Raw genomic sequence first — 27,554 nt, 5'->3', positions numbered from 1 at the left:
ACGGCCATTCCCAGTTCCCCTCAGTTGACCGCAGACAGGGTCAGTACCTCCTTCATCAGGAAAATAGAGATATCCAGTGTGAGCTCCTCAGAGCCCCTTCCACCACTGCACAGTGACATTTACCTCTTAGTCTCCCGTGTCACTAGATGAGGTGTCCTTGCTGCTGCGCTTGCCCTTCCACCTCTGCCCTTGTTCCCTTTCCTTCCTGTCTCCTGTCAGACTTTGCCTCATTGTTTATTACCTTTCCTGTTTTCTGTGATTACATCCTTTTTATAGGCTTCTCTCTCTCAGCCTTTAAATATGCGTGAGCTCCTCACATCCTAACATGAGTTTCCCTTGATCCTATGTCTTCTAAGTGTTTGCTGATCTTCCTCAGGTTTCCGTTTGGCACTGTTGCTGCTTTCTCTGTGCAACTCTACTCCTTTGACCTCCATGGCGCCATTACTTTCCAGGTTCTTCTCCTGCCTCCCTCCCCCCCCATTACTTTCCTCTCTCTCTCTTCCTCTCTCTCTCTTCCCTTTGTGGGTTTCTCAGTCTTCTACCCCACTCTAATTGTAGTTGATTCCTAGGGATCTGCTCTTATCCTGCAGTTCTTTTAATTCTCTCTACTTACAGGGCTTCAAACATTACCTGAATGCTGATGACTCCCAAACCTACCTCTGGTTTATTCCTTTCTTCTGAACTTCAGATTCTCCAGCTTCAGCTACCTGAGGGACATCTCTGCCTATATGTCTCTTAGCTGCCTCAAGTTTAATGTGTTCAAATCCATACCCATCATCTTCCTTAGCCCTCTTTTTTTTTTTTTTTTTTTTTTTTTTTTTGAGACGGAGTCTCGCTTTGTCGCCCAGGCTGGAGTGCAGTGGCCGGATCTCAGCTCACTGCAAGCTCCGCCTCCCGGGTTTACGCCATTCTCCTGCCTCAGCCTCCCGAGTAGCTGGGACTACAGGCGCCCACCACCTCGCCCGGCTAGTTTTTTGTATTTTTTTTAGTAGAGACGGGGTTTCACCATATTAGCCAGGATGGTCTTGATCTCCTGACCTCGTGATCCGCCCGTCTCGGCCTCCCAAAGTGCTGGGATTACAGGCTTGAGCCACCGCGCCCGGCCCCTTAGCCCTCTTTGACTTCTGTTTTCTCTGAGTAATCAGTAGCACCATTATCTACTCAGTAATCTTAGCTGGAAACCTGGGAGTCATCTTTATGACTGCTGCCTCTCTTTCACTCACCACATCGAATTAGTCTATAACTTTGCCTTTTTAAATTTTTCTACACATTTCCTGAGTCTCCCTTTGTCTCCATCATGACTGTAAGCCCTTTAAGATCTTGTGTTCCAGCCAGACACAGAACATGCTCTAGAGTTAGTGCTCAGTAAACGTTTAATGAATAGGAGAGAAAGATCACCTAATTGCTGTCTTTTTTAAAAAGGTGGGCTGGGCACGGTGGCTCCTGCCTGTAATCCCAGCACTTTGGGAGGCCGAGGTGGGTGGATCACAAGGTCAGGAGTTCGAGATCAGCCTGACCAACATGGAGAAACCCTGTCTCTACTAAAAATACAAAATTAGCTGGGCATGGTGGCACATGCCTGTAATCCCAGCTACTTGGGAGGCTGAGGCAGGAGAATCTCTTGAACCCAGGAGGCAGAGGTTGTGGTGATCTGAGATCATGCCATTGCACTTCAGTCCGGGCAAAAAGAGCGAAACTCTGTCTCAAAAAAAAAGGGTGGATGTCAGCTGGGCCCAGTGGCTCACACTTGTAGTCCCAGCACTTTGGGTGGCTGAGGTGGGTGAATCATTGGAGGTCAGGAGTTCGAGACCAGCCTGGCCAATGTGTTGAAATCCTGTCTCTACTAAAATACAAAAATTAGCCAGATGTGTGGCAGGCGCCTGTAATCCCAGCTACTCAGGAGGCTGAGGCAGGAAAATCACTTGAACCTGGGAGGCAGAGGTTGCAGTAAGCCAAGATCATGCCATTGCACTCCAGCCTGGTTGACAGTGAGACTTCATCTCAAAAAAAAAAAAAAAAAGTGGATGTCGCTGGGTGTGGTGGCTCACGCCTGTAATCCCAGCATTTTGGGAGGATGAGGCAGACAGATCACTTGAGGTCAGAAGTTTGAGATCAGGCTGGCCAACATGCTGAAACCCTGTATCTACTAAAAATACAAAAATTAGCCAGGTGTGGTGGCATGCGCCTGTAGTCCCAGCTACTTGGGAGGCTGAGGTGGAAGAATCGCTTGAACCCAGAAGGTAGAGGTTGCAGTGAGGTGACATTGAACCACTGCACTCCAGCCTGGGCGACAGGGTGAGACTTCATCTCTTTTAAAAAAAAAAAAAAAAAGGCCGGGCGCGGTGGCTCAAGCCTGTAATCCCAGCACTTTGGGAGGCCGAGGCGGGTGGATCACGAGGTCAGGAGATCGAGACTATCCTGGCTAACGTGGTGAAACCCCGTCTCTACTAAAAATACAAAAAACTAGCCAGGCGTGGTGGCGGGCGCCTGTAGTCCCAGCTACTTGGGAGGCTGAGGCGGGAGAATGGTGTGAACCTGGGAGGCGGAGCTTGCAGTGAGCCGAGATCACGCCATTGCACTCCAGCCTGGGAGACACAGCGAGACTCCGTCTCAAAAAAAAAAAAAAAAAAAAATGGTGGATGTCCATGAGTGGTTAGAATTAGAAGAAATCTTGAATAAGGACATGATGTTGGTGTGGCGTGGGGAGGCCATGTCGGTCTAGGGTTGGAAGATAACTAACTAACTTCCTACCTAGAGAGGTATGGAGAGGGGTGAGATGGGGCATTCAGCCAGTGGGGTCCACATGGTTGACTTTTTAAAATTTTTTTTTTTTTTTTTTTTTTGTTGAGACAGAGTCTCGCTTTGTCACCCAGACTGGAGTGCAGTGGCCGGATCTCAGCTCACTGCAAGCTCCGCCTCCCGGGTTCACGCCATTCTCCTGCCTCAGCCTCCAGAGTAGCTGGGACTACAGACGCCCGCCACCTCGCCCGGCTAGGTTTTTGTATTTTTTAGTAGAGACGGGTTTTCACCGTGTTAGCCAGGATGGTCTCGATCTCCTGACCTTGTGATCCGCCCGTCTCGGCCCCCAAAAGTGCTGGGATTACAGGCTTGAGCCACCGCGCCCGGCCCTAAAATTTTTTTTTAATAAGAGAACTGAATGAGATTTCTGAAACTTTTGTGACATTTCTTGAAGTGATTAGGAACTTGGCAGGGTGTTTCTCAACTGGAGATGCTATATTAATTAAAACATTGACTTCAGGACTTCAGGTAACGTAAAGTAATTCAGATCTGCTTTTTTTTTTTTTTTTTGAGATGGAGTCTCGCTCTGTCACGCAGGCTGGAGTGCAATGGCACAATCTTGGCTCACTGTAACCTACGCTTCCTGGGTTCAAGCGATTCTCCTGCCTCAGCCTCCCCAAGTAGCTGGGATTACAAGTGCCCGCCCCCACACTTGGCTAATTTTTGTATTTTTAGTAGAGACGAGGTATCACCATGTTGGTCAGGCTGGTCTCGAACTCCTGACCACAAGTGATCTGCCTGCCTCAGCCTCCCAAAGTGCTGGCCCAGATCTGCTTAAGCAAAAAAAAAAAAAAAAAAAAAAAGCATTTATTGGGAAGATAAATATTTTATACAACCCAATGGCAGGAATGAGCTGAGGTCTCAGGAGCTAGAAACTTTAGTTATTTTTTCATCTCTCATTTCCTCTGCCCTCTCTACATCTCCATTCTTATTTTACATTGCCGTTCTTTGGTCTTCATGGCAGGTACACAGCCCCACTGCCTGTGAGTATATGTGACACAGGGCCAGCTACCTCAAGGAAGTGACTCTTGCTTGACTGACTGGCTTAGCTTGACTGCCTCTAATCTAACTAGCTGGTGTGGGGGTGGAGCACACAGAATCTTTGGTACAAATATAGCTGTTACGAATCCACTTCTGTGTCTCTGAGGATAGAGGAAGGCAAGTCCCAGAGAAGGGGGCATATCATCATAAGCTGGGCAGATCCTTTAGAAGGTTTTTCCTAGAGATGTGACTAACTCCTATAGAGATACCAACCACAGCCCATGGGGTCTGTAACAAAATGTAACACCTCTTTCTATACTGTTTATTCCTTCATTTTATGTGTACAGTAAGGGATACTCTTTATCCCTTCGTTTCTGTAGGGCAGGCACAGCTGGGTTTTTGTAGATGCTTTGTAATTACAGTGATGAAACAGGCTTGGCATGGTGGCTCACGCCTGTAATCCCAGCACTTTGGGAGGCCAAAGCAGGCGGATCACTTGAGGTTAGCAGTTGGAGACCAGCCTGGCCAACATCGTGAAATCCGTTTCTACTAAAAAAAGAAAAAAAAAAAATACAAAAATTAGCCCAGGAGGCTGAGGCATGAGAGTTGCTTGAACTTGGGAGGTGGAGTTTGCAATGAGCCAAGATTGTGCCACTGCACTCCAGCCTGGGTGATAGAGCGAGACTGTCCCAAAAAAAAAAAAAGAAAAAGAGATTGATCTGTGGTTGTATCTTTTAATTCCTTTCTATCATGCTCAGGCTCAAAACTGAAGGAGATCTTTGACAAGATCCACAGCCTGCTCTCTGGAAAACCTGTTCAATCTGGTGGGCGCTCTGTGTCTGTCACACTTAACCCACAGGGGCTGGACTTTGTTCAATACAAACTGGCAGAGAAATTTGTGGTGAGAAACCTTGTTGCTAGAGGTATGGGAAGAAGAGGCTGGTATACAAGATTTCAGCCTTTCTCTGGTATTAAAATTGTACCCACCTCTATGTTCTCAGAAACAAGGCGAGGAGGAAGTGGCCTCTCACCATGAAGCAGCATTCCCCATCGCAGTTGTGGCATCTGGGATCTGGGAGCTCCACCCCAGAGTGGGGGACCTCATTCTTGCTCATCTACATAAGAAGTGTCCTTACTCTGTTCCTTTCTATCCCACTTTCAAGGAGGGAATGGCTTTGGAAGACTATCAGAGGTAAAGTTGTTTTTCTCCCTACTCACTATCCCTAGAGTGATTAATGAAATATAAATAGAATTGGAATTTGTTTTTCCCTCCTTCTTACAGCTCCTATTACGTACCTTGAATGTTCTATCAGAAATATAATGTCTTTCGGCCAGATGCGGTGGCTCACGCCTGTAATCCCAACACTTTGGGAGGCCAAGGTGGGCGGATTGCCTGAGCTCAGGAGTTTGAGACCAGCCTGGGCAACATGAAGAAACGCCATCTCTACTAAAAATACAAAAAAATTAGCCAGGTGTGGTGGTGTACGCCTGTAGTCCCAGCTACTCAGGAAGCTAAGGCATGAGAATTGCTTGAACCCAGGAGGCGGAGGTTGCAATGAGCCCAGATTGCACCAGTACACTGCAGCCTGGGTGACACAGCAAGACTGTGTCTTAAAAAGGAAGAAAAAGGCCGGGCGCGGTGGCTCAAGCCTGTAATCCCAGCACTTTGGGAGGCCGAGACGGGCGGATCACGAGGTCAGGAGATCGAGACCATCCTGGTTAACACGGTGAAACCCTGTCTGTACTAAAAAAATACAAAAAAAAACTAGCCGGTCGAGGTGGCGGGCGCCTGTAGTCCCAGCTACTCGGGAGGCTGAGGCAGGAGAATGGCGTAAACCTGGGAGGCGGAGCTTGCAGTGAGCTGAGATCCGGCCACTGCACTCCAGCCCGGGCGACAGAGCGAGACTCCGTCTCAACAACAAAAAAAAAAAAAAAAAAAAGGAAGAAAAAATATATATACATAGTCTTTTATGTAAACTGGAAAGCCTTTGGCATTTGTGAACTTAGGTGCCAATAATCAATGTAGTTTAGTGGAAAGGATACTGGGGTCTTGGAATTTTATCCCTGCTTTGTCATTTAATAGCTTTGCAAAAGCAGACAAATCGTTTAGTCTTTTTGAGCATCTTTTCCTGATTTTTAAATGAGTGTAATGACATCTATTACCTCCTGTGAATTTACCTCATGGCTTATATGAAGCCCAGATTTGATGATGGATGTGAGTGCTTGGTAAACAGAGTATTCTACAGATGTAATAATATGTAATATTAATAGTAATGCTGAGTGTAATAATATGTTGTTACTTTTTAGCCATAAAAAGTAATCTCTGGGCCAGGTGCAGTGCCTCATGCCTGTAATTAACAATTTGGGGCCGGGCGCGGTGGCTCAAGCCTGTAATCCCAGCACTTTGGGAGGCCGAGACGGGTGGATCACGAGAGGTCAGGAGATCGAGACCATCCTGGCTAACACGGTGAAACCCTGTCTCTACTAAAAAATATAAAAAAAAACTAGCCGGGCGAAGTGGCGGTCGCCTGTAGTCCCACCTACTCGGGAGGCTGAGGCAAGAGAATGGCGTAAACCCGGGAGGCGGAGCTTGCAGTGAGCCGAGATTGCGCCATTGCACTCCAGCCTGGGCAACAGAGCGAGACTCTGTCTCAAAAAATAAAAACAAAAACAAAAACAAAAAACAACAATTTGGGAGGCTGAAGCAGAAGGATCGCTTGAGCCCAGGACTTCAAGACCAGCCTGGGTAACATAGTGAGACCCTGTCTCTACAAAATTAGCCAGGTGTTGGCTGGGCGCAGTGGCTCACGCCTGTAATCCCAGCACTTTGGGAAGCCAAGGCCGCCAAAGCGGGCAGATCACCTGAGGCCAAGAGTTTGAGACCAGCCTGGCCAACATGGTGAAACCCCGTCTCTACTAAAAATACAAAAAACTCTCTGGGCATGGTGGCAGGTGCCTATAATCCCAGCCACTCAGGAGGCTGAGGCAGGAAAATCGCTTGTACCCGGGAGGCGGAGGTTGCACTGAACCGAGATCATGCCATTGCACTCCAGCCTGGGCGACAAGAGTGAAACTCTGTCTCAAAAAAAAAAAAAAAAAAAAAGGCCAGGCGTGGTGGCTCATGCCTGTAATCCCAGCACTTTGGGAGGCTGATGTGGGCGGATCACCTGAGGTCAGTAGTTCAAGACCAGCCTGGCCAACATGGTGAAACCCTGTCTCTACTAAAAATACAAAAATTAGCCGGGCGCGGTGGCTCACGCCTGTAATCCCAGCACTTTGGGAGGCCGAGGCGGGCGGATCACAAGGTCAGGAGATCAAGACCACGGTGAAACCCCGTCTCTACTAAAAATACAAAAAATTAGCCGGGCGCGGTGGCGGGCGCCTGTAGTCCTAGCTACTCAGGAGGCTGAGGCAGGAGAATGGCGTAAACCCAGGAGGCGGAGCTTGCAGTGAGCCGAGATCGCGCCACTGCACTCCAGCCTGGGCGACAGAGCGAGACTCCGTCTCAAAAAAACAAAACAAACAAACAAACAAAAAAAAAACAAAAATTAGCCAGATGTGGTGGCAGGTGCCTTAATCCCAGCTACTCAGGAGGCAGAGGCAGAAGAACCCGCTTGAACTCGGCAGGCGGAGGTTGCGGTGAGCGGAGATCATGCCATTGTTCTCTAGCCTGGGCGACAAGAGCGAAATTCCATCTCAAAAAAAAAAAAAAAAAATTAGCCAGCTGTGGTGGCACATGCCTATGGTCCTAGCTACTTGGGAGGCTGAGGTGGGAGGATCACTTGAACCTGGGAGGTGAAGTTTGCAATGCGCCTTGATCATACCACTTGTACTCCAGCCTGGGCGACAGAGACACTGTTTCAAAAAAAAAAAAAATTTCTCTCTAATTTGTCACCCTTATTTTGGCCTTGTCCCAGTGAATTTTTTCTTTTTTTCTTTTTTCTTTTTTTTGAGACACAGTCTCACTGTTACCCAGGCTGGAGTGCAGTGATGCAGTCTCGACTCACTGCACTTCCACCTCCCAGGTTCAAGCAATTCTCGTACCTCAGCCTCCCAATGAGCTGGGACAACAGGCGTGCACCACTATACCCAGTTAATTTTTGTATTTTTAGTAGAGATGGGGTTTCACCACGTTGGCCAGGCTAGTCTCGATCTCCTGGCCTCAAGTGATCTGCCTACCTCGGCCTCCCAAAGTGCTGGGATTACAGGCGTGAGCCACCATGCCTGGCCAAATTTTTTCTTCCCGTATAGGATGCTTGGCTACCAAGTAAAGGATTCCAAAGTGGAGCAGCAAGACAACTTTCTAAAACGCATGTCAGGGATGATCCGTCTCTATGCTGCCATCATCCAGCTCCGGTGGCCATATGGAAACCGACAGGAGGTAAGTAAAAGAGGCTTACTGTCAATAATGAGAGGTTAGACCACAGTCCATGTGTATTCCTCCCACAGGAAATGTTGGCCTTCTTTCAGAGAGCCACTCTAGTTAAAGGATAAACTATATGGCAGTTTGATGGGTATTCTGTAGAGGACTGAATATTGATTATTAGGGAACTTTCTTGGATCACCTGGTACTTTAAAGAGCTGGTTTTGTAACAGAGTCTACCAGAGGAGAGTCTGTTATAAATCAGTCATTAAGGTTAGAAGATTTTCTTACAAGAGGAATGAGCAAGAAATTGTCATCTTAGAACTAGTTGAGACCTTAGAAGCCATCTAGATCACATCCCTTACTTCACAGATGGACAGACAGATCAAGCTCAGAAAGCTGCAGCTGGGGTTCAGGGCTTTGACTTGCCAGCCCAGTTAATTTCTCAGGGAATACAGATTAGAGGGACAGAGAAGGTAATAGTCATGGAGACCTAAAGAGAAAAAATAGAAGTTGATTAAATCCAAGTTTTTATTGTATGCCTGCTGGGTCCCAGGTTCTGTGCTAAAGGTACCAAGAATAATAAATAAAATGTCAACAAGGCTAATTGTTGGCCTATGGAATGCCTGAAACTGAAGCTGACGCATGCATATTGAAGGGAGCCTATAAAGAATGTGTGGGAACCAATGTATTGAAACATTAAAAAACAGAAGGCGAGGTGGCTTCATGCCTGATATCGTCGCACTTTGGGAGGCTGAGGTGGGTGGATCACCTAAGGTCAGGAGTTCAAAACCAGCCTGGCCAACATGGTGAAACCCCATCTCTACTAAAAATACAAAAATTAGCTGGGCATGGTGGTGGGTGCCTGTAATTCCAGCTACTTGGGAGGCTGAGGCACGAGAATCGCTTGAACCCGGGAGACAGAGGTTGCAATGAGCTGAGATCGTGCCATTGCACTCCAGCCTGGGCAACAAGAGTGAAACTCTGTGCCAAAAAAGAAAAAAGAATGTGTGGGAACCAATGTATTGAAACATTTAAAAATAGAAGGCCGGGCGAGGTGGATTCACGCCTATAATCCCAGCACTTTGGGAAGCCAAGGCAGGTGGATCACTTGACTCCAGGAGTTTGAGACCAGCCTGGGCAACAAGGTGGAAACCATGTCTCTAAATAAAATACAAAAAAATTAGCTGAAAGGCCGGGCGCGGTGGCTCAAGCCTGTAATCCCAGCACTTTGGGAGGCCGAGGCGGGCGGATTACAAGGTCAGGAGATCGAGACCACAGTGAAACCCTGTCTCTACTAAAAATACAAAAAATTAGCCGGGCGCGGTGGCGGGCGCCTGTAGTCCTAGCTACTCAGGAGGCTGAGGCAGGAGAATGGCGTGAACCCAGGAGGCGGAGCTTGCAGTGAGCCGAGATTGCGCCACTGCACTCCAGCCTGGGCAACAGCGTGAGACTCCATCTCAAAAAAAAAAAAAAAAAAATTAGCTGAGCATGGTGGCATGTGCATGCCTGTAGTCCCAGCTACTTGGGAGACTGAGGTGGAAGAATCACTTGAGCCCAAGAGGTGAAGGCTGCAGTGATCCATGATCGCATTACAGCACTCCAACCTGGACGACAAAATGAGACCCTGTCTCAAAAATATAAAAGAAAAACATAATTTGTTTAGTTTGTGTTATTTCTGCCCTGTGGCAGGTGCTAGGGTTGGATGATCTGGGGTTCATTTCCACTTGGTGATGGCTGGATGATACATTGGGAGTTTAGATTTGTAAACAAAAGGAGATCAATGATAACCAAACTTCTCTCCTCCCAGATTCACCCTCATGGCTTAAATCATGGATGGCGCTGGTTGGCACAGATCTTAAACATGGAGCCCTTGTCAGATGTGACAGCCACCCTCCTCTTTGACTTCCTGGAGGTACGTAACTCAGTTATCACACAAGAGAAGGCCAGTGGTTGAGGTAGCCTTGATCCACTGGGTGACATGAATGGGGAAACAGCATAGCAATTGGGCCTGATAGTAAAACAGCATGAGGTTCCAGTGTCATACATTTTTCCTAAGCTGTAGACAAACCTTGCTTTCACTTTTACTCCATACTATATTTACTTGGCTTCTCTGGATTTTTTTCATTTTAAAGAACAGAAAATTGTACATTCTAGCAAAAGTGAAAAGAGGTATTTGTTTTAGGGATATAGAAGTGACTCCCAGACCAGGTGCAGTGGATCACACCTGTAATCCCAGCACTTTGGGAGACCAAGGTGGGCGGATCACATGGGATTAGGAGTTCGAGCCCAGCCTGGTCAGCATATTGAAACCCTGTCTGTACTAAAAGTACCAAAAAAATGCTGGGCACAGTGGCTCACACCTGTAATCCCAGCACTTTGGGAGGCTGAGGCAGGTGGATTACCTGAAGTCACGAGTTCGAGACCAGCCTGTCCAACATGGTGAAACCCCGTCTCTTAATAAAAATACAAAAATCAGTTGGGCGTGGTAGCACATGCCTGTAATCCCAGCTACTAGAGGGGCTGAGGCAGCAGAATCGCTTGAACAGGATCTTACTCTTTTTTTTTTTTTTTTTTTTTTTTTTTTTTTTTGAGACGGAGTCTCGCTCTGTCGCCCGGGCTGGAGTGCAGTGGCCGGATCTCAGCTCACTGCAAGCTCCGCCTCCCAGGTTTACGCCATTCTCCTGCCTCAGCCTCCCGAGTAGCTGGGACTACAGGCGCCCGCCACCTCGCCCGGCTAGTTTTTTGTATTTTTTAGTAGAGACGGGGTTTCACCGTGTTAGCCAGGATGGTCTCGATCTCCTGACCTCGTGATCCGCCCGTCTCGGCCTCCCAAAGTGCTGGGATTACAGGCTTGAGCCACCGCGCCCGGCCAACAGGATCTTACTCTATCACCCAGGCTGGAGTGCAGTAGTGCGATCATACCTCACTGTAGCCTCAAACTCTTGGGCTCAAGCGATCCTCCCATCTTACCCTGCCAAAGTGTTGAGATTACAGAAGTGAGCCATTGCACTCAGCCAAGAAGATACTTCTTATAGAAGAAAGGCTTGGGGTACATGCCATAACAAATGTGGAACCATTTGACCTATAGTGCCAATAGTTCCTAGTTACCTTAATAGCTCCTGAAGTCAGCCAGGTGCAGTGGCTGACAGCCTTTGGGAGGCCAAGGCAGGCGGATCACTTGAGCTCTGGAGTTCAAGACCAGCCAGGGCAACATGGTGAAACCCTATGTCTACAAAAAAAGTCCAAAAATTAGCTGGGTATGGTGGCGTGTGCCTGTGGTCCCAGCTACTGGGGAGGCTGAGGTTGGAGGATCACCTGAGCCCAGGGAGGTTGAGGCTACAGTGAGCTGTGATCATGCCAGTGTCCTCTAGCCTGGGTGACACAGTGAGACCCTATTAAAAAATAATAATAATAAAAAGCTCTTGAAGTCACCATACATGAACAATGATCCTGTATCATTTGAGAACACAAGTGGTATTCTGTATAGTCTCCTTACTAAGTTTGGGAGGTATACCATACCTTTAGGAAGGCTTCCATTCATTAGAGGAAAAGAAGAGTAGTTCGTTAAGACCTGATTGGTTAAATGGAGGTATTGCCATATAAAGAGAAATGCTTTAGAAGAAAGTTGGGTGTTTCCATTTATTCCCTTTTAGCAAGTTCAGTGGCATTGTGGCTGAAATTTTTGATAGGTGTGAAAGATGAAGGGCTGATTGTGCTTTATGAATCTGTCCTGTGAGTGTGAATTTTCATTCTCTGCTCTGACAGTGCCTGTCTTTCCCTCTAGGTGTGTGGGAATGCCCTCATGAAGCAATACCAGGTTCAGTTCTGGAAGATGCTAATTCTTATCAAAGAGGACTACTTTCCCAGGTATCAGGCTTGTTGAGCAGACAACAGGGGATTAAGTAAGGAAAACTCATAACCAGGCCTCAGATACCCAAGGGTGCTATTACCTGCTGGTTTTGATTCAAGTTAAAAACACCTGTACTAAGTATGACATCTTCCTACTCCAGTCCCTCTCGTTGATATTTGAATAAATGCTTTTGAAACTTAATGAGAGTCTGTCTTAAATATCATTGCCTAAACAAAAACACAAATTAGGGACTGGTCACAGTGGCTTATGCCTATAATTGCAGCTCTTTGGGAGGCCACAGCAGGAGGATCACTTGAGCCCAGGTGTTCAAAACCAGCCTGGGCAATATAGCAAGACCCCCATCTCTACAAAATAAAAAATTAGCCAGGCATGATGACATGCATCTATAGTCCCAGCTACTAGGGAAGCTGAGATAGGAGGATCGCTTGAGCCCAGGAGTTCAAGGCCTCAGCTATGATCGCACCACTGCACTGCACTCCAGCCTAGGTGAAAGAGTGAGACACCGCTTCCAAAAGATAGGTGTATATCATAGGTGTGATTCACGTCTTTCTCTCCCTGTAGAATTGAAGCTATCACAAGCTCAGGACAGATGGGTTCCTTCATACGCCTCAAGCAGTTCTTGGAGGTAAGATGCCCTTAGACCAACATGTCCCACACTGTTGTTGGGCTGGAATGCACCTGTGTCTAACAAGTCTTGGACCTGCAGATGCTCTGATTGCACTCTCTTCCTCAGTTCTTCCAAACCCTTCTTTTTGTGCCTAATTCCCTCTTAACCTTTGGAGTAAGGGCTGCCATTTCCTCTTCTTTATATGTATCATTCTCCATACTGCCTGTGAGAAAGCTCTGCTGAGATGAATAAAATATATTGAATGTATCTTCTCTCATGAATATGTTTTTTTGCATGTTGGCCAAAGTTCTTGTCTTAGTCTCAGGTCTGGGGAATTGGTAAGTGTCGTCACTTTTCTCCATGAGAACAAACTGCACTTTCAGTTGGACTCTTCCCCTACTTCCAAGTGCCAAGAAATTGTAAAACGTTAATTTTGACAAAGAATTTAGAACGCCATCGTGGGTTTGCCAAGATAGCCTGCTGACTTTTCAGCTTCTCAAAGCTCGACTGTGAAAACAGTGATTGTGAAAGATGAGCTTAGGCTGTAGGGAGACAAGAGTGGGACAGGAATAATAAGAGCATTTCATTTGTTGTCTGTGGCAGTTCATGCAGAAGTGGACATCTTATACAGAACCATCGGTCTTACTGGCTTTTTCCTTTTTGTTCACTGTTCCATAGGGCTGAAATATGGTGTCCCTGAAAGCTTCTTTTAACCATTAAGTGTTGGGAACACTGTTATCAGAAACTCATTCTGTTTTCTTCATCTTTCCCTGACCAGAAATGTTTGCAACACAAGGACATTCCTGTCCCCAAGGGCTTTCTGACTTCCTCCTTCTGGCGCTCCTGATGTCACTCCATCACCTACCATCACCATTATGCTGCAAAGAGGCAATAATAAAGGAACTGAAGACACCTGTATTTGGGAGAAGTCATGTCAGATTCAGAAATTTGCCAATATGTATTTTTATGTATTTATACCTTGTGACTAGGAGAGGAGATTTTCATGCGTCACAAAATTCTTGGAGGTCCCTTAGTAGATTTGGTAGTTCCTTAAGAGATCCACATGATAAAATAAATGGAATTGGCCTTTCTTGTTTTTTTGCAAAAGTGATAAAAGGTGTTTAGCACTTGGTCTCCTCCCTTCTTTGTCTCTAGTGTCTTTCAGAAAGTTGGCAATACCTTAACAAATGCACTCTGAACTGGAGGGAGCCCACCATTTGCACCCACCTACCCACCCTCACCCCTGTTCAGATGCATTTCCAGAAAGAGCTAAGGCTCATAAGGTTCCCTTTTAAGTATTATTTAATAGTTGAGGCCAGATACTTACATGCAAGTCTGGGTTATGGTTGTTTTGCCTTTCTCAGCTGGTGAAGTCATTCTAAAGCCAGAGGAAGTATGTGATATACACATGGACTAAGGCCCAGATGACACTCTGGCTAGATTAGCATCTGGGATTAGGACTGGAAACACATGTCATATGGAACTAAGGGGAACTCTTTGTCGTCCTAATTTGGAAGTTGGTCCCTGGATGGCCAGGGATGCGTGAACCACGCAGGTACCTTTTTTGGTTTTGTTTTTGTTTTGTTTCTTTTCAGTTTGAATTAAGATGGGGCTTGCAACATTAAACATGAGCTGAGCATCCATAAGCATTGAGTTGGGATCAAACAAACATGTTGGGCAGGAATTGAACACCGCTAATATGATGATAAATATGCCTGACTAAAGCCACTACAAAAATTCAGAGATTGGCTGTTCAGATAAGAGTTGAGATTTGTTTTGTGGAAAGACTATTTCTCTTTGATACTGCAAAGGCAGTGGCCATGGATCTGTTCCTCTGTGCTAAATGTCTTGTGGCAGGGTGTGTTTGTGGGGGAGTGTTCGCTGGTACTCTTGAGTAGCCTGAAGTGACCCATTCTATGAATTGTTAATTATGGTGCCAAAAAAATAAATAAATAATAAAGCTTGGTTTTTTAAAAAACCCATTGCTGATATATTGGTTCAATATGATCAATTTCCTCTGCCCTGAGCTATATAAATCATTAGGGGCATGGTAGTATATACAAGTCCAGGTAGAGAGCAGTATGCATTTATTCCTTTTTGTCTTCTTGACCTACACCTTGGTAATATTACTTCTTTTTCTGTCATTTCCTTTTTTGGAATTATGTACTAATAACTGACCCTGTTTTATCTAGCAAGAGATGTGAAAGTATACTAAAGTCTTTGAAAGACACAGTGGGCCGTGCTTAATGGCTCATGCCCACAGTCCCAACGCTTTGGGAGGCTGAAGTGGGAGGATTGTTTAAGTCCAGAAGTTCAAGACCAGCCTGGGCAACATAGTGAGACCCCCCCCATGTCTAAAAAAAATTTTTTCGGCTGGGCACGGTGGCTCACGTCTATAATCCCAGCACTTTGGGAGGCTGAGGCAGGCAGATCACCTGAGGTCAGAAGTTCGAGACCAGCCTAGCCAACGTGGCGAAATCCTGTCTCTACTAAAAATACAAAAATTAGCTGGGCGTGGTGGTGTGTGCCTGTAATCCCAGCTACCCAGGAGGCAGCTGAGGCAGGAGAATTGCTGGAACCCGGGAGGCAGAGGCTGCAGTGAGCCGAGATCACACTGCTGCACTCCAGCCTGGGTAACAGAGCAAGACTCTGTCTCAAGCAACAACAAAAAAAACTTTTAAAATTTTTCAGGCATGGTGGCACATGTCTGTGGTCCTAACTACTCGGGAGGCTGAGGTGGGCAGATCACTTGAGCTTGGGAGGTCGAGGGTGCTGTGAGGTGTGATCATGCCACTGCACTCCAGCCTGGGTGACAGAGCAAGACCCTGTCTCAAATAAATAAATAAATAAATAAATAAATAAGGTAGACAGTATGAACACTGGGGAGGGAATCAGGAGACCCAGCTCAAATCGCTTTCAGGTTTTTTGGCCTTGGGTACGTCCTTCACCCGCTCTGAACCTCAGTATCTCCACCTGTGAAACAAAAGAATTGGACATGTCACTGTAGTTTTCAAACTATGCTTGATAGCACTTCCTTAGGGAAGAGTTTCCCAGCTGGTGTGCCTTGGCATGCTGATCTCATTAGCCCTCCCAGACAGGGCCTGTGGTGGGTGAACCCCCACGACCTGTTCCGTTCACATTTCCTCCCCCTACCTTTGTGTTAGAATGGAATCATTTTAGGGCCGGGCGCGGTGGCTCAAGCCTATAATCCCAGCACTTACGGAGGCCGAGATGGGTGGATCACAAGGTCAGGAGATCGAGACCATCCTGGCTAACATGGTGAAACCCCGTCTCTACTAAAAAATACAAAAAACTAGCCAGGGGGGTTGGGGGGCCTGTAGTCCCAGCTACTTGGGAGGCTGAGGCAGGAGAATGGCGTGAACCTGGGAGGCGGAGCTTGCAGTGAGCTGAGATCCGGCCACTGCACTTCAGCCTGGGCGACAGAGCGAGACTCCGTCTCAAAAAAAAAAAAAAAAAAAAAAAAAGGAATCATTCAGCTGGGTGTGGTGGCTCACACCTGTAATCCCAGCACTTCGGGAGGCCAAAGCTGGTGGATCACAAGGTCAGGAGTTTGGGACCAGCCTGGCCAACATGGTGAAACCCCATCTCTACTAAAAATACAAAAATTAGCTGGGCGTGGTAGAGCACACCTGTAATCCCAGCTACTCCGGAGGCTGAAGCAGGAGAATCACTTGAACCCAGGAGGCGGAGGTTGCAGTGAGCCGAGATTACGCCACTGTACTCCAGCCTAGACAACAGAGGAAGACTATCTGAAAAAGAAAAGAGAAAAAAAAAAAGGCATCATTTTCTAGGTACCGTGACAGGGAATAGGTTGGGAAGCAATGACTTCAGGAGAGGGGGATGTTGAGTGAATGGGGCTCAGCCCTGTAGCCAGTCAACATATAGAGGCTTAAAGCAAATTTCCAAAAGGCATCCCTTTTCCTTCAAGATACTACCATCCTCTATTGGACGATTGCCCTGTTAATAACTGTACAAATCTATGAGTGTTATTGTTCTTTCAGAATTTGTCTAGCAGGTTTTCTGATCTTCACTGGAAAGCTTTAAAAAACAAAATTATGATGGAGGTGGATGGTACCTCCCAGAGTTGTGCAGCTTATATTTTGCACAACCATTTAGGGGTCCTAATGGAGCTCTGGCATCCTCTCTGCCACAGCCTTTTTGTTTTATGTGCTGTATGATATATTGTGGTTCCATGTAAGATTATGTACGGAAAAGTTCATCTGTCAAAAACAAAATGAAAAATCGCTGGATGGGATGATCTATAAGTTCTCTTCCACTTTGAATTTGTATGACTTCATGGAAAATACCACTTAGGCTGGGCATGGTGGCTCATGCCTGTAACCATAGCACTTCGGGAGGCCAAGGCGGGAGGATTGCTCAAGCTCAGGAGTTCAAGACCAGCCTGGGCAACATACTGAGACCCCATCTCTATTATAAATTTTTAAAATTTTAAATAAAAAAATTAAAAAAATATTAAATACCTCTTATGATTTTTGAATTATTTGAATATTCTTCCTCTAGTGGTTAGTGGTCTTGCATATGTCATTTGATGCTGGTATTCCTAATGGATTTCAATGGTAAACCAAGAAAGGAGAGCACTAGGAGGCCAGGGTTTTGATACTCACGGATAGAGATAATGATTACTAGATGAGAGATGCAGCTCCTGATGGGGAGTAGCATCAGATTCCTTACAGTAGAATACTAAGGACTGCCTTCGGTTTTAATTCAAGTACTCACGTGTCTTTCTTGCTTTCAAATTTGACCTCATTATCAGGCTGAGGATCCATGTTTTTGTCACATTATTGTCCCATACTACAGCAAATCTGATGACAAATTAAAAATTCCAATAGGACAGAAACTACACATCCCTTACATAGAAGAATGGATTTCTGACGATTTCCCACCCATGTGCTAGGAGCTTTCCCCTACTTCTCAAGCTTTCTATGATGACAGCAGTGACATAGTTAGGCTTGGACATCTTCTGTCTCAGTGTCAGGAAAACCAAAAGCTCCATTAAGAGCCACAGAGCTTCTTACAAGTGCCTTATATCACACCTGGTAATCCCCTTCACTTTTCTTCATCCTGCCTAATGAATTCCTGACATTAGATTTCCTGTGGGCCTACAGAAAGTAGATTAAGCCAGGTGCAGTGGTTCACACCTGCAATCCCAGCGACTTGGGAGGCCAAGGCAGGAAGATTACCTGAGCCCAGGAGTTTGAGACCAGCCTGGGCAATACAGTGAGACCCCATCTCTTAAAAAAAGAAACGGCCGGGCGCGGTGGCTCACGCCTGTAATCCCAGCGCTTTGGGAGGCCGAGGCGGGCGGATCACAAGGTCAGGAGATCGAGACCACGGTGAAACCCCGTCTCTACTAAAAATACAAAAAAAAAAATTAGCCGGGCGCGGTTGTGGGCGCCTGTAGTCCCAGCTACTCGGGAGGCTGAGGCAGGAGAATGGCGTGAACCCGGGAGGCGGAGCTTGCAGTGAGCCGAGATCGCGCCACTGCACTCCAGCCTGGGCGACAGAGCGAGACTCCATCTCTAAAAAAAAAAAAAAAAAAAGAAACAAAAACAGCTGGCCGGGCGCGGTGACTCATGCCTGTAATCCCAGCACTTTGGGATCCGCCGAGGCGGGTGGATCACAAGGTCAGGAGATGGAGCCCATCCTGGCTAACATGGTGAAACCCTGTCTCCACTAAAAATACAAAAAAAAATTAGCTGGGCTTGGTGGTGGGCACCTGTAGTCCCAGCTACTCGGGAGGCTGAGGCAGGAGAATGGCGTGAACCCGGGAGGCGGAGCTTGCAGTGAGCCAAGATCGCACCACTGCACTCCAGCCTGGGCGACAGAGCAAGACTCCGTCTCCAAAAAAAAAAATCAGTTTTTTCCAGATGGATGTATTCAAGAACTTTTTTTTCTTTTAGCTCTTTCAGGATATTTATACTCAGTACAGCATGTGATCCTAGATTGGAACCTGCACCAAAAATAAAGATATTTCTGTGGGTGTGTTTTTTGCTATAAAGGACATTGGAACAATAGGCAAAACTTGAATAAGGCCTATATATTATATAATAGTACTGTGTCAACATGCATCTCTTGACTTTAATCATTGTACTGTGGTTATGAAAATGAGTGTTCTTATTCTTGGAAAATATGCCCTGAGGGGCATGATGTCTGCAACTTATTTATTTTTTTGAAACAGAGTCTAGCTCTGTTGCCCAGGCTAGAGTGCAGTAGTGTGATCTTGGCTCACTGCAACCTCTGCCTCCCGGGTTCAAGCGATTCTCCTGCCTCAGCCTCGTGAGTAGCTAGGATTACAGGCACATGCCACCATGCCTAGCTAATTTTTGTATTTTTAGTAGAGATGGGGTTCCACCATGTTGGCCAGGCTGGTCTTGAACTCCTGCCTTCAGGTGATCTGCTCACCTCAGCCTCCCAGAGTGCTGGGATTACAGGCGTGAGCCACCACACCCAGCCAGAAACTTATTTTCAAATGATTGGTGGGAGGGGGATATCTATGTGTATACATATATATGTATACACGTGTGTATGTCTATGTGTATGTAGACAGCTGTATGTGTGTATATATATTTAAACATAGAATAATAAAGCAACCGTGGTCAAAGGTTGACAAATGGGGGAATCTGGGTGAAGGGTATATGGGATTTCTTTCCAGTATTCTTGTAACTTTTCTGTAAATTGGAAACTATTTCAAAATTAAAAGATACGCCTCTTTTCGCCCTGCAAAAAAACATGCTTACAATTCTGATGAGGTGACAAGATCAAGCTCTGACACCTACAACGCTGAAAACAGGACTTGTGACTAAGGTTACCCTGAAGTCATCAACCTGTAGCAAGGATGGAATGTTGACTCTAAACAGGTTTTCAAGAGAGGTGACTTGAAGGCAGAATTTTAATTCCATCGAGAATGTGATTTAAGCACCTGGAGCACTTGAAGGGTTGACCTAAAAGTTATAGGAGTGCAGAGGATAGACTTACTTCATCTAGTCTAAGTCCAAAGGCCTGAGAGCCAGTCAGCTGATGGTTTAAATCCCAGAGTACTTTTCTGCAGGGTGCAAAAAAAGGGTTTGGCAGTCAAATAAGTTTGGGAAATAATATGTGTTTTTTTGTTTTTTGGTTTTTTTTTAGACGGAGTCTTGCTCTGTCGCCAGGCTGGAGTGCAGTGGTGCGATCTCGGCTCACTGCAACCTCCATCTCCTGGGTTCAAGCGATCCTCCTGCCTCAGCCTCCCGAGTAGCTGGGACTACAGATGCGTGCCACTACACCCAGCTAATTTTTGTATTTTTAGTAGAGATGGGGTTTCACCGTGTCGGCCAGGATGGTCTCCATCTCTTGACCTTGTGATTTGCCCACCTCAGCCTCCCAAAGTACTAGGATTACAGGTGTGAGTCACTGCGCCTGGCCTGGAAATACTATGTTAAAAGTGAAGTAGGTAAGTAATCAATGAAATAAGAATGGCAGAATGGGCCAGGTCTGGTGGCTCATGCCTGTAATCCCAGCACTTTGGGAGGCCGAGGCGGGCAGATCACCTGAGGTCAGGAGCTCAAGACCAGCTTGGCCAACATGGTGAAGCCCTGTCTCTACTAAAAATACCAAAAAAATTAGCTGGGCGTGGTGGTGGACACTTGTAATCCCAGCTACTCGGGAGGCTGAGGCAGGAGAATCACTTGAACCCGGGAGGCGGAGGTTGCAGTGAGCTGAGATCGTGCTATTGCACTCCAGCTTGGGCAACAAGAGCGAGACTCAGTCTCAAAAAAACAAACGAGAATGGCAGAATGTTGATAATTGTTGGAGCTGGGTGACAGGCATATGGAAATTTGCTGTATTAGGGTCCCCAGAGAAACAGACCAATAGGAGATGGATGGATGGATAGACAGGGATATGATGAGATTTAATTATGAGGAATTTATTCATGAGATTATGGAGACTGAGAAGTCCCACAGTCTGCCATCTGCAAGCTAGAAACCCAGGAAAGGTGGGGTTGAAATTCTAGTCTAGAGATGAGGTTTCACCATGTTGGTCAGGCTAGTCTCAAACTCCTGACCTCAGGTGATCAACCCTCCTTAGCCTCCCAAAGTGCTGGGATTGCAGGCATGAGCCACCGCACCCAGCCTATAATTCTTACTTAAATAGACTGAGTACCATTCATGTAACCTAAAATTCAGTAGCAACTCAAATATTTTCTCAAGTCAATAAGTATTATATCATGGATATAGTCTTGAATTTATGAATCATAATTAACCATTTTTCACTTGGTGACTAGGTTATGCCAAATTTTTTAAATAATTATTAACACTTTTTTTTTTGAGACAGGGTCTCACTCTATTGCCTGGGCTGGAATGCAGTGGCACAGTCATGGCTCACTGCAGCCTTGACCTCCTGCACTTAGGTGATCCTCCCACAGCCTCCTGAGTAGCTGGGACTATAGGCACATGCCACCACATCTGGCTAATTTTGCATTTTTTTGTAGAGACAGGGTTTTGCCATGGTGCCCAAGCTGGTCTTAAACTCCTGGACTCAAGTGAGCCACCTGTCTCGGACTCCCAAAGTGCTGGGACTGCAGGTGTGAGCCACCACACCTGTCCTGAATGAAAATGCATCTTGTCCTGCTTAAGGCAGATTTCTAGATGTAACTAACATTGCTGGGTCAAATGGCATGCAAATTTTATATTTTGATCCACATTGCCAAACTGCTCTTCCAGAAAAGTTCTACTTACGTATACTCGAAATGGGTAAGATTTTCAGGTAGAAAGGAGGCATGAGTGTTGGGAAGGGATGTTCTAATTGGAGGAAAAAATTGTTCACAAAAGCATGGAGTTGAAGAGAGAATATGTTTTGCAAGAGGCTAACCTCAGACCAGTAGAGAAGAACTGTAGGGAACGATGCTGTGAAAAGGTAAATTGGAACAAGATTGTGGAGGCTGCAAAGTTCGGCCTATTCCATAGGCATTGGGAAGTGACTGAAACTTGTTGAGAAGGTTTGACGTGGTTTGTGAAACTAACTGTAGTAGTGGGTTCAAAGTAAGCAGGAGGGACACAGACTGACCAGGCCTAGCAGGCAGCCCTGCAGGGGAACAGATGTGAAATGACTGGAGCCAGATTAGGAGGTTGGATTAGGGGAGGGGAGGGAGGAATTTATATTTCTACTGTCACCTGGAGTCTTAAACCCTGGCAAGGCCACACTCCCAGAGCCTATCAGGCTGCTTCTCTAATATAGTGCTTGATTTTAGAAGCAGTGGCTTGTGTTTCACTTTATTTTTTGATTGTAGTAAAATATATAGAACATAAAAGTTAAACTTTTTATTCTTTTATTTGAGACGGAGTGACTCAAGTGATCCGCTCGCCTGGGCCTCCCAAAGTGCTGGGATTACAGGTGGGAGCCACCATGCCCAGCCTAACCATTTTTAAGTGTACAGTTTTGTGGCATTATGTACAGTCACAGTGTTATGCAACCATCACCACCATCCTCTCCAGAACTCTCTTTCACCATCCCAGATGGAAACTGTACCCACTAAACAATAATAACCCATTCCTCCCTCCCCTCAGCCCCTGGTAACAACAGTTTTTTCTGTCTCTATGAATCTGACAATTTTAGGGCTCTGATATAAGTGGAATTGTCATACAATATTCATCATTATGTGTCTGGCGTATTTCACTTAGCATAATGCCTTCAAGGTTCATCCAGGCACTGTGTTTTGAAGATCTGTGTTATTTCTTGCCAGCTCTGACACTGCAGAATGTCACATGGGAAGTGCAGTCCACTGGCCAGCATGACTCTTCCCAATCAGCTCCCTTCTAGGGAGGAAACACAGTGGAAGTGCTTGCCCGTTATCTTTGCAGGGGGTGAGATGGGGTGTGGAGGAGAGGGGAGGGGAAGGGCTCTCTCCCAGGGAGAGTGGGCAAGTGACTTTCCCTGGCTGGAACATATGGACACATCACTACAATTAGTGTGTTTTCCAACAGTTGACCTTTTCAACAACCTGAAAAAGTTTTGGGACTATCTAGATGCTTAAGCTTAGGGTGCCTGTCAAACCTTCTGAGGACTGCTGAAACTAGAAAAAGGAGTTGAGAATTGAGTCCAACCCTCTGCTTTTTAGGAGGCCAGGAGGGGTGTGACTGAGAACATGGAGTTGATTGGTTACAAAGCCGTTACACTGTCCTGTGCTTTTTTGTTGTTGTTTTTTCCCCCAGCTTTCCACACCTACTAGGGTGTTAGGCATATGGTGAAACTGGTGGGAGGTGAGGTAGGCAGACAGCAGAACAGTGAAGAATGGCTTTTTAAATGGCTCATTTCAAGTGCCAAGTGCAGAGAAGGCAGGGTGAGTGGGTGGGAGGTGGAGAGTGCTGGGGATACTGTTTCTTGGCCATGTCTCGGATCAGACAAAGGATCAAACAAGATTTTAGTTTCTCTATCAATACAGAGCTCTCTCTTAGGTCTCCAATTCGTTTTGCATCCAGCAAAAGCAGCAAAACCCCCAGTTCACTATGGAGCCAGGGCGATTTAATAGAAAAACCCTCCCTTTTTAATAGCTCCTGCCCCTCAGTCCCGAGGTGCTTTCTTTGCTGGAGCAGAAGCTCTTGGAAATTTTAGGGAGCTACAATTGTGTAAGCCATTTTGTACCCAGAGCTGAATACCTGATTAAACATTTTACTGCAACCTGCTGGAGAAGAGGCCACGGATACCATCAGCTGTTCCCAGAAATGCAAACCCCAGGGAGGAGCTGCCCAGCCCAGCTTTCTCTACATAGAAGATTGCAGGAAATGCCTCTCAGCTCCTACGTTTTTCCTACACAGATTCTCTAAAGCAGCTTCTGGGGTGTGGCCACTCCTTTTCTCACCACTCCAATGGAGTGAGTGGGTAGGGAAATTTTTCCTCAGTATCATGGCTACAGCCAGGGCAGCTTAGAAACCGTATTGCAGGTCCCGCGCATGGGGAAAGAAGCCAAACTGCAGAGGACCAGGAAGCTCAGGGCCAGGTCTGGGCCCAGGTTCTGGTGCAGTGCCCAATGACTTTGTATTTATTTAAAGAGGAGAGCTGCTTAGTAACCAGGAGGCTGAAGCCTTCCTGAGCTGCAGAGCTTCCCTTCTGCCTGACTGCACAGGAATGATCTGGGTGTTACTCCCGATGGCTGCGGCCCAGCTGTCACCGGAATGGGGATAGGGAAAGCGCTTCCTAATCCAGGGCTTCTGGCTACAGAGTTGAGAGCCAGGCCCTCAAACTGCTAGGACTTTAAGGATCAGAAATTCTGAGAATCTTATTTTTCTCTGTCTGCACCCCAGCAGCCACCCGCATCAAAATGCCTCCCTTTCCTATTCATTAAGGTTCTTTCTGGCACAATTAATTGAACTTTCCTTGTGTACTAGGCACTATGCGAAGTATTTCGTGTTACCTTTTCATTTCTTAATCTTTGCAATAATTTGATGAGATATTTTCCTATTTTACAAATGGGCACTCTTACATAATGCTCATGTAGGCTATGTCTCTTGGCCCAGGTCAGGCAGCTAGCAATTGAAGGGCTAGGATTTCCATCTCAGCAGTCAGAACCTTCCATTTGCAACCTTAATGTCTTGTTTATGAAATAGGATGAATATGCCCTATTCTACTGGCGACCTGTGAGAATGCTTTTGCTGCAGGAATATAAGAAATTATTATTTTGCCGCTGCCGTTTCCCTCCCCCATAATATCCAAGAATGTAAGAAATTAACTCTCCAAATTCCAGAATAACAGCTTTATGCCGCAAATTAGTCGACTTAATTTTTTTTCTGATTCAGATTTGGCCTTTTCCTCTCACCGCCTCTTCAAACCCGGGGCCCCAAATCATCTGCGTCTTCTTGACCCCAGCCCCCACCGAAGTAGGGTGACTAGGGTCCCCAGCGCCAGCCTCCTCCTCGGGAAAGTGAGCAGGAAGAAGAGACGCACTCGGGTGATCTCACCCTTTGGGACTGGGCGTTTTTCCGCCCGGGGCGCGCAGCATCCCAGCCAGACTGCAGCGATACCCCCTGCCCCGCCCTTCTCCGCAGTCCTGGAAGAGCTCCCAGGGCGGAGGGGTGCAGTGCAGACGACTGTCCGCAGGGCGGGCGGTGGCGGGGCGCAAGTTGCGCGGAGGGAGGTGAGGCGGGAGCGTCTCTGTCGGCCAGGGCGTAGTCAGTGACCTCACTGCACCATCACCCCTCACCCCTTGCGCGCGCCCCATTTCCCCATCCTCCCGCGGCCCGCCCCTCGCTCACCTCTTCCCCCGCATCGCCGCTTCGGCTCCTTCCGGGATCGCTCGGCCCTTTCCGCCGGGCGGCCGGGCGGTGAGCCGGCGGGAGCACCGCCCCCTTTGCTCCGCCGGCGCGCTCCCCCGCCCCCCGCGCAGCGCCGGGGCGCTTCCCCTTGCGCTCGCGCCCGCCCGCCGCGGGAGCGCGCGTAGCTGCCTATAAAAAAGGCTGGGCGCGCGCGTCGCCGCCACTACCCGCTGCGGAGTGAACGGCGCGGAGCGGAGGCCGCGGAGGCTCCTCGGTCCTGCAGCACCCCCTCGGCCCGACGCACCCACGCCCCTCACCCCACGAGAGCCGGTGAGAGGGGCAGTCGGGGAGCTCCGGGAGGGAGCGGGGCCCCGGGCAGCCGACCCCCGGGCGGGAGCTGGGCAGCCCTTAAGGCGGGGCGGGGCCGGCGCGCGGACAGGTGAGTCGGGCGGGCCGCGGCGCTGCCTCCATTCGGCTGAGGTGCCGGGGGAGCCTCTGCCGCCTCTTTTGTGGCGCGTGGGCTGCGGAGGAGCAGCCGGGCGGACGTTCGGCGCCGCCGCTGGAATGTCACTGACTGGGGGGAGGGGGCGCGAGGCCGCCGGGTCCCTCCCCTCCACCCCCAAGCCTGGCTGCGGCGCGGCCCTGCCCTGCCCCATCCGGCTGCGGCAGGTGGGTGGGGGCTCCCTCGTCGGGATCTTCGCCAGCCGCCTCCCTGCAGAACGCTCCCCGCACCGCCCCCGGTCCCTTCCCTCGGCCGGGAGCGACTTCTGCAGCTCGTTCTTCCGAATGGCACCAGCAATGCCGGCCAGCCGTGGAGGGAGGAAGAGCTCGGGGAGCCCGAGCGTAGCGTAAACGGCTCTCTGACCTTAATTTCATCCTGCCTGGCGAATCTCTGCCGTCTCTTTGAACGCAGAAGGGTCTGAGACTGGCCGTCTCCTTTTCTTTCCTTGTAATAAACATTTTTCTTTCTTCCCAGTTGTGATTTGCTTGTAAATAATAGGTAGATGCGGTGCTTGTATGGTATGAGGGTCAAATCAAATAACTTAATAGCTTGGAGTTCGTGTGTGTGTGTGTGTGTGTGTGCGTGTGTGTTTCCTGGAACTGGGTCTTTCGAGTCGAGATACAGTGTCCAAAATTCTACCATACCAGTGTTGAATGATAGAACAGTCTTTTGTTTGAAAGCTATCCCTGAGAATTTGATTAGACGCTTCCCATAGAACATCGCTTTAAAAAGTCTCTTTCATGTACTGGAGTAAAATATATTTTAAACAAGCGCCTTGTTAAAGTTAAGAGTTGAATATGTTTTAAATGAAAAGCCTGAATAGCTCAGAAGGCTGGGTTGAGATGATGATTGAACTGTTACAACATCTAATCAGATCTCTTTTATATAATAGATCCTAAAATATTTAAGCCCTTTGTTCTGTCTTCATCATGGTATTTTAGAAAAACTTAACCATCATGGCTGTTCGGGAATAACAGAAGTATTTTCATAATGTGTTGAGAAATTGCGTCGTCATAGCAATTGGCCTTAAGTAAAACAGAATGTATCAAAGATGGAAGGGTGGGGGTGTCTTGGAGCCAGGAAACAGAAAATCTGGGGAATAGCAGCAGGAACACTCAGCTATATGAAGCCATTGAGCCAAGGTTCCGACTCCTTAACTAGTCATTTATTTTCCCTTTCATTGCAGCTAGCTAATGTCTTAGATTTTGAAAGGTCAAATTGAAGTCAAAGTTTAATATGTGCTACGGGGAGAAAGAAGTGCTGCAGTAAGGGCCTCTGTGCAGGAAATTAGCAATAAACCTTTTTCAGTAACTGGGCCAATAATTACTCAAAGGGAGCCTCAAAGTGTGTTAACTGGTATCCAGGGACCTAGATGGAGAAACTGGAAAGGAGGATTTGCTTCATCCTGGACAAGTGTGAAGCAGTTCTTATGGCAAACCATCAGCCTAGTAACTGATTCTCTGATACGCTTTGGTCTTGGCAGTGTATTTTGTAGCCATCTAATAATTGGAGAAATTGGATATGTCATAGGCTACAGTGTAAGCCTGTCAAGCAATCTGATGAAGAGGTGGACATGGGGAGAGCCGTTTTAAGTATGTCTTTTGGTTCCCTGGGTTAAAGTTTTTTCTGCTTTTTTCTTACCTGCCTTCATCCAAAGTGGGGGGTCAACTGCACATCCTGAAAAGTGGATCTCAGGAATAGTCCCCCATGTCCTGTCACTGCGGAATCTACACTAAGAATGGATAATGTGTTCAAGGCTGGCCTGCCTTTGTAATCAGTCCTCCGTGGGCTATGCAAGGATCCCGCTAGTTAGGCACTCAGGTCTGTTGCAGCATTATCAGCTGCGGCTGTACTGTAGAATGCAACGCCCTAGTGGCAAATGCTGACTCCAGGAATGCGGAGGAGGAGGAGGACCGCATAGTTCATCACTTGGGGCCACTTGACTGGAGCAGCTGTGCTGTGAACCATCACCTCTCTTCCACCTTTTTTGCATATTCCTCTTGTACCAATTTTGAACAGGAAATAGTATTTTGTGAAGTAAGTGTACTGGCAAGCTAGGCCCAAGTCAGATCTTTGTGGCTTGAGTTCTACTTTGTGATAATTTCATGCAGTCGTGCTCTTTTATTGCTGAATGGAAGGGGATTTAGGAATCATCTTGTCCT

The 27,554-nt window shown here is 47.2% G+C and overlaps 3 protein-coding genes and 1 non-coding gene across 28 annotated transcripts in view; 3 read left to right on the top strand and 1 right to left on the bottom strand.

The window, feature by feature from the left end:
- The window catches only part of GLE1 (GLE1 RNA export mediator), a 39,380-nt gene extending 24,778 nt beyond the window's left edge, over positions 1 to 14,602 (top strand). Inside the window, exons 10-17 of one of the 3 annotated variants that reach the window (XM_077965554.1) lie at positions 3,737 to 3,763; positions 4,539 to 4,681; positions 4,782 to 4,972; positions 8,032 to 8,161; positions 9,954 to 10,058; positions 11,931 to 12,013; positions 12,579 to 12,642; positions 13,403 to 14,602. In XM_077965554.1, coding sequence (XP_077821680.1) covers positions 3,737 to 3,763; positions 4,539 to 4,681; positions 4,782 to 4,972; positions 8,032 to 8,161; positions 9,954 to 10,058; positions 11,931 to 12,013; positions 12,579 to 12,642; positions 13,403 to 13,471 — 812 coding nt within the window. In that variant the 3' untranslated portion in view covers positions 13,472 to 14,602. 3 annotated transcript variants of the gene reach the window in all.
- LOC114672723 (uncharacterized) lies at positions 14,288 to 27,311 on the bottom strand. Its single transcript, XM_077966409.1, has 4 exons — positions 27,246 to 27,311; positions 24,891 to 25,717; positions 16,275 to 16,394; positions 14,288 to 15,597 (listed from the first exon to the last, which is right to left on the bottom strand). The coding sequence occupies exons 1-3, from the start codon at positions 27,309 to 27,311 to the stop codon at positions 16,391 to 16,393; spliced, it is 897 nt and encodes a 298-aa protein (XP_077822535.1). The 3' UTR covers positions 14,288 to 15,597; positions 16,275 to 16,390.
- On the top strand, positions 16,627 to 16,688 carry LOC114672896 (U7 small nuclear RNA). Its single transcript, XR_003723427.1, has one exon. It is a non-coding gene; the product is annotated as a U7 small nuclear RNA (small nuclear RNA).
- SPTAN1 (spectrin alpha, non-erythrocytic 1) overlaps positions 25,110 to 27,554 on the top strand; it is an 85,757-nt gene continuing 83,312 nt past the window's right edge. For 18 of the 23 annotated variants that reach the window (XR_013404656.1, XR_013404654.1, XR_013404655.1 and 15 more), the window contains exon 1: positions 25,110 to 25,220. The gene's annotated coding sequence lies outside the window, so the exon portion shown is untranslated. 23 annotated transcript variants of the gene reach the window in all.

The sequence above is a fragment of the Macaca mulatta genome, chromosome 15 (assembly GCF_049350105.2).
Source record: "Macaca mulatta isolate MMU2019108-1 chromosome 15, T2T-MMU8v2.0, whole genome shotgun sequence".
Lineage (NCBI taxonomy): Eukaryota > Metazoa > Chordata > Mammalia > Primates > Cercopithecidae > Macaca > Macaca mulatta.
This window is presented reverse-complemented; position numbering and strand designations above follow the sequence as displayed.

Excerpts from the sequence above, each read along its gene's own strand:
- LOC114672723 (XM_077966409.1), bottom strand. The coding sequence starts at position 27,311 with ATGCGGTCCTCCTCCTCCTCCGCATTCCTGGAGTCAGCATTTGCCACT. Across the intron at positions 25,718-27,245 it reads CTAGGGCGTTGCATTCTACA|CTCTTCCTCCCTCCACGGCT; the intron begins GTACAGCCGCAG and ends GGGCTCCCCGAG.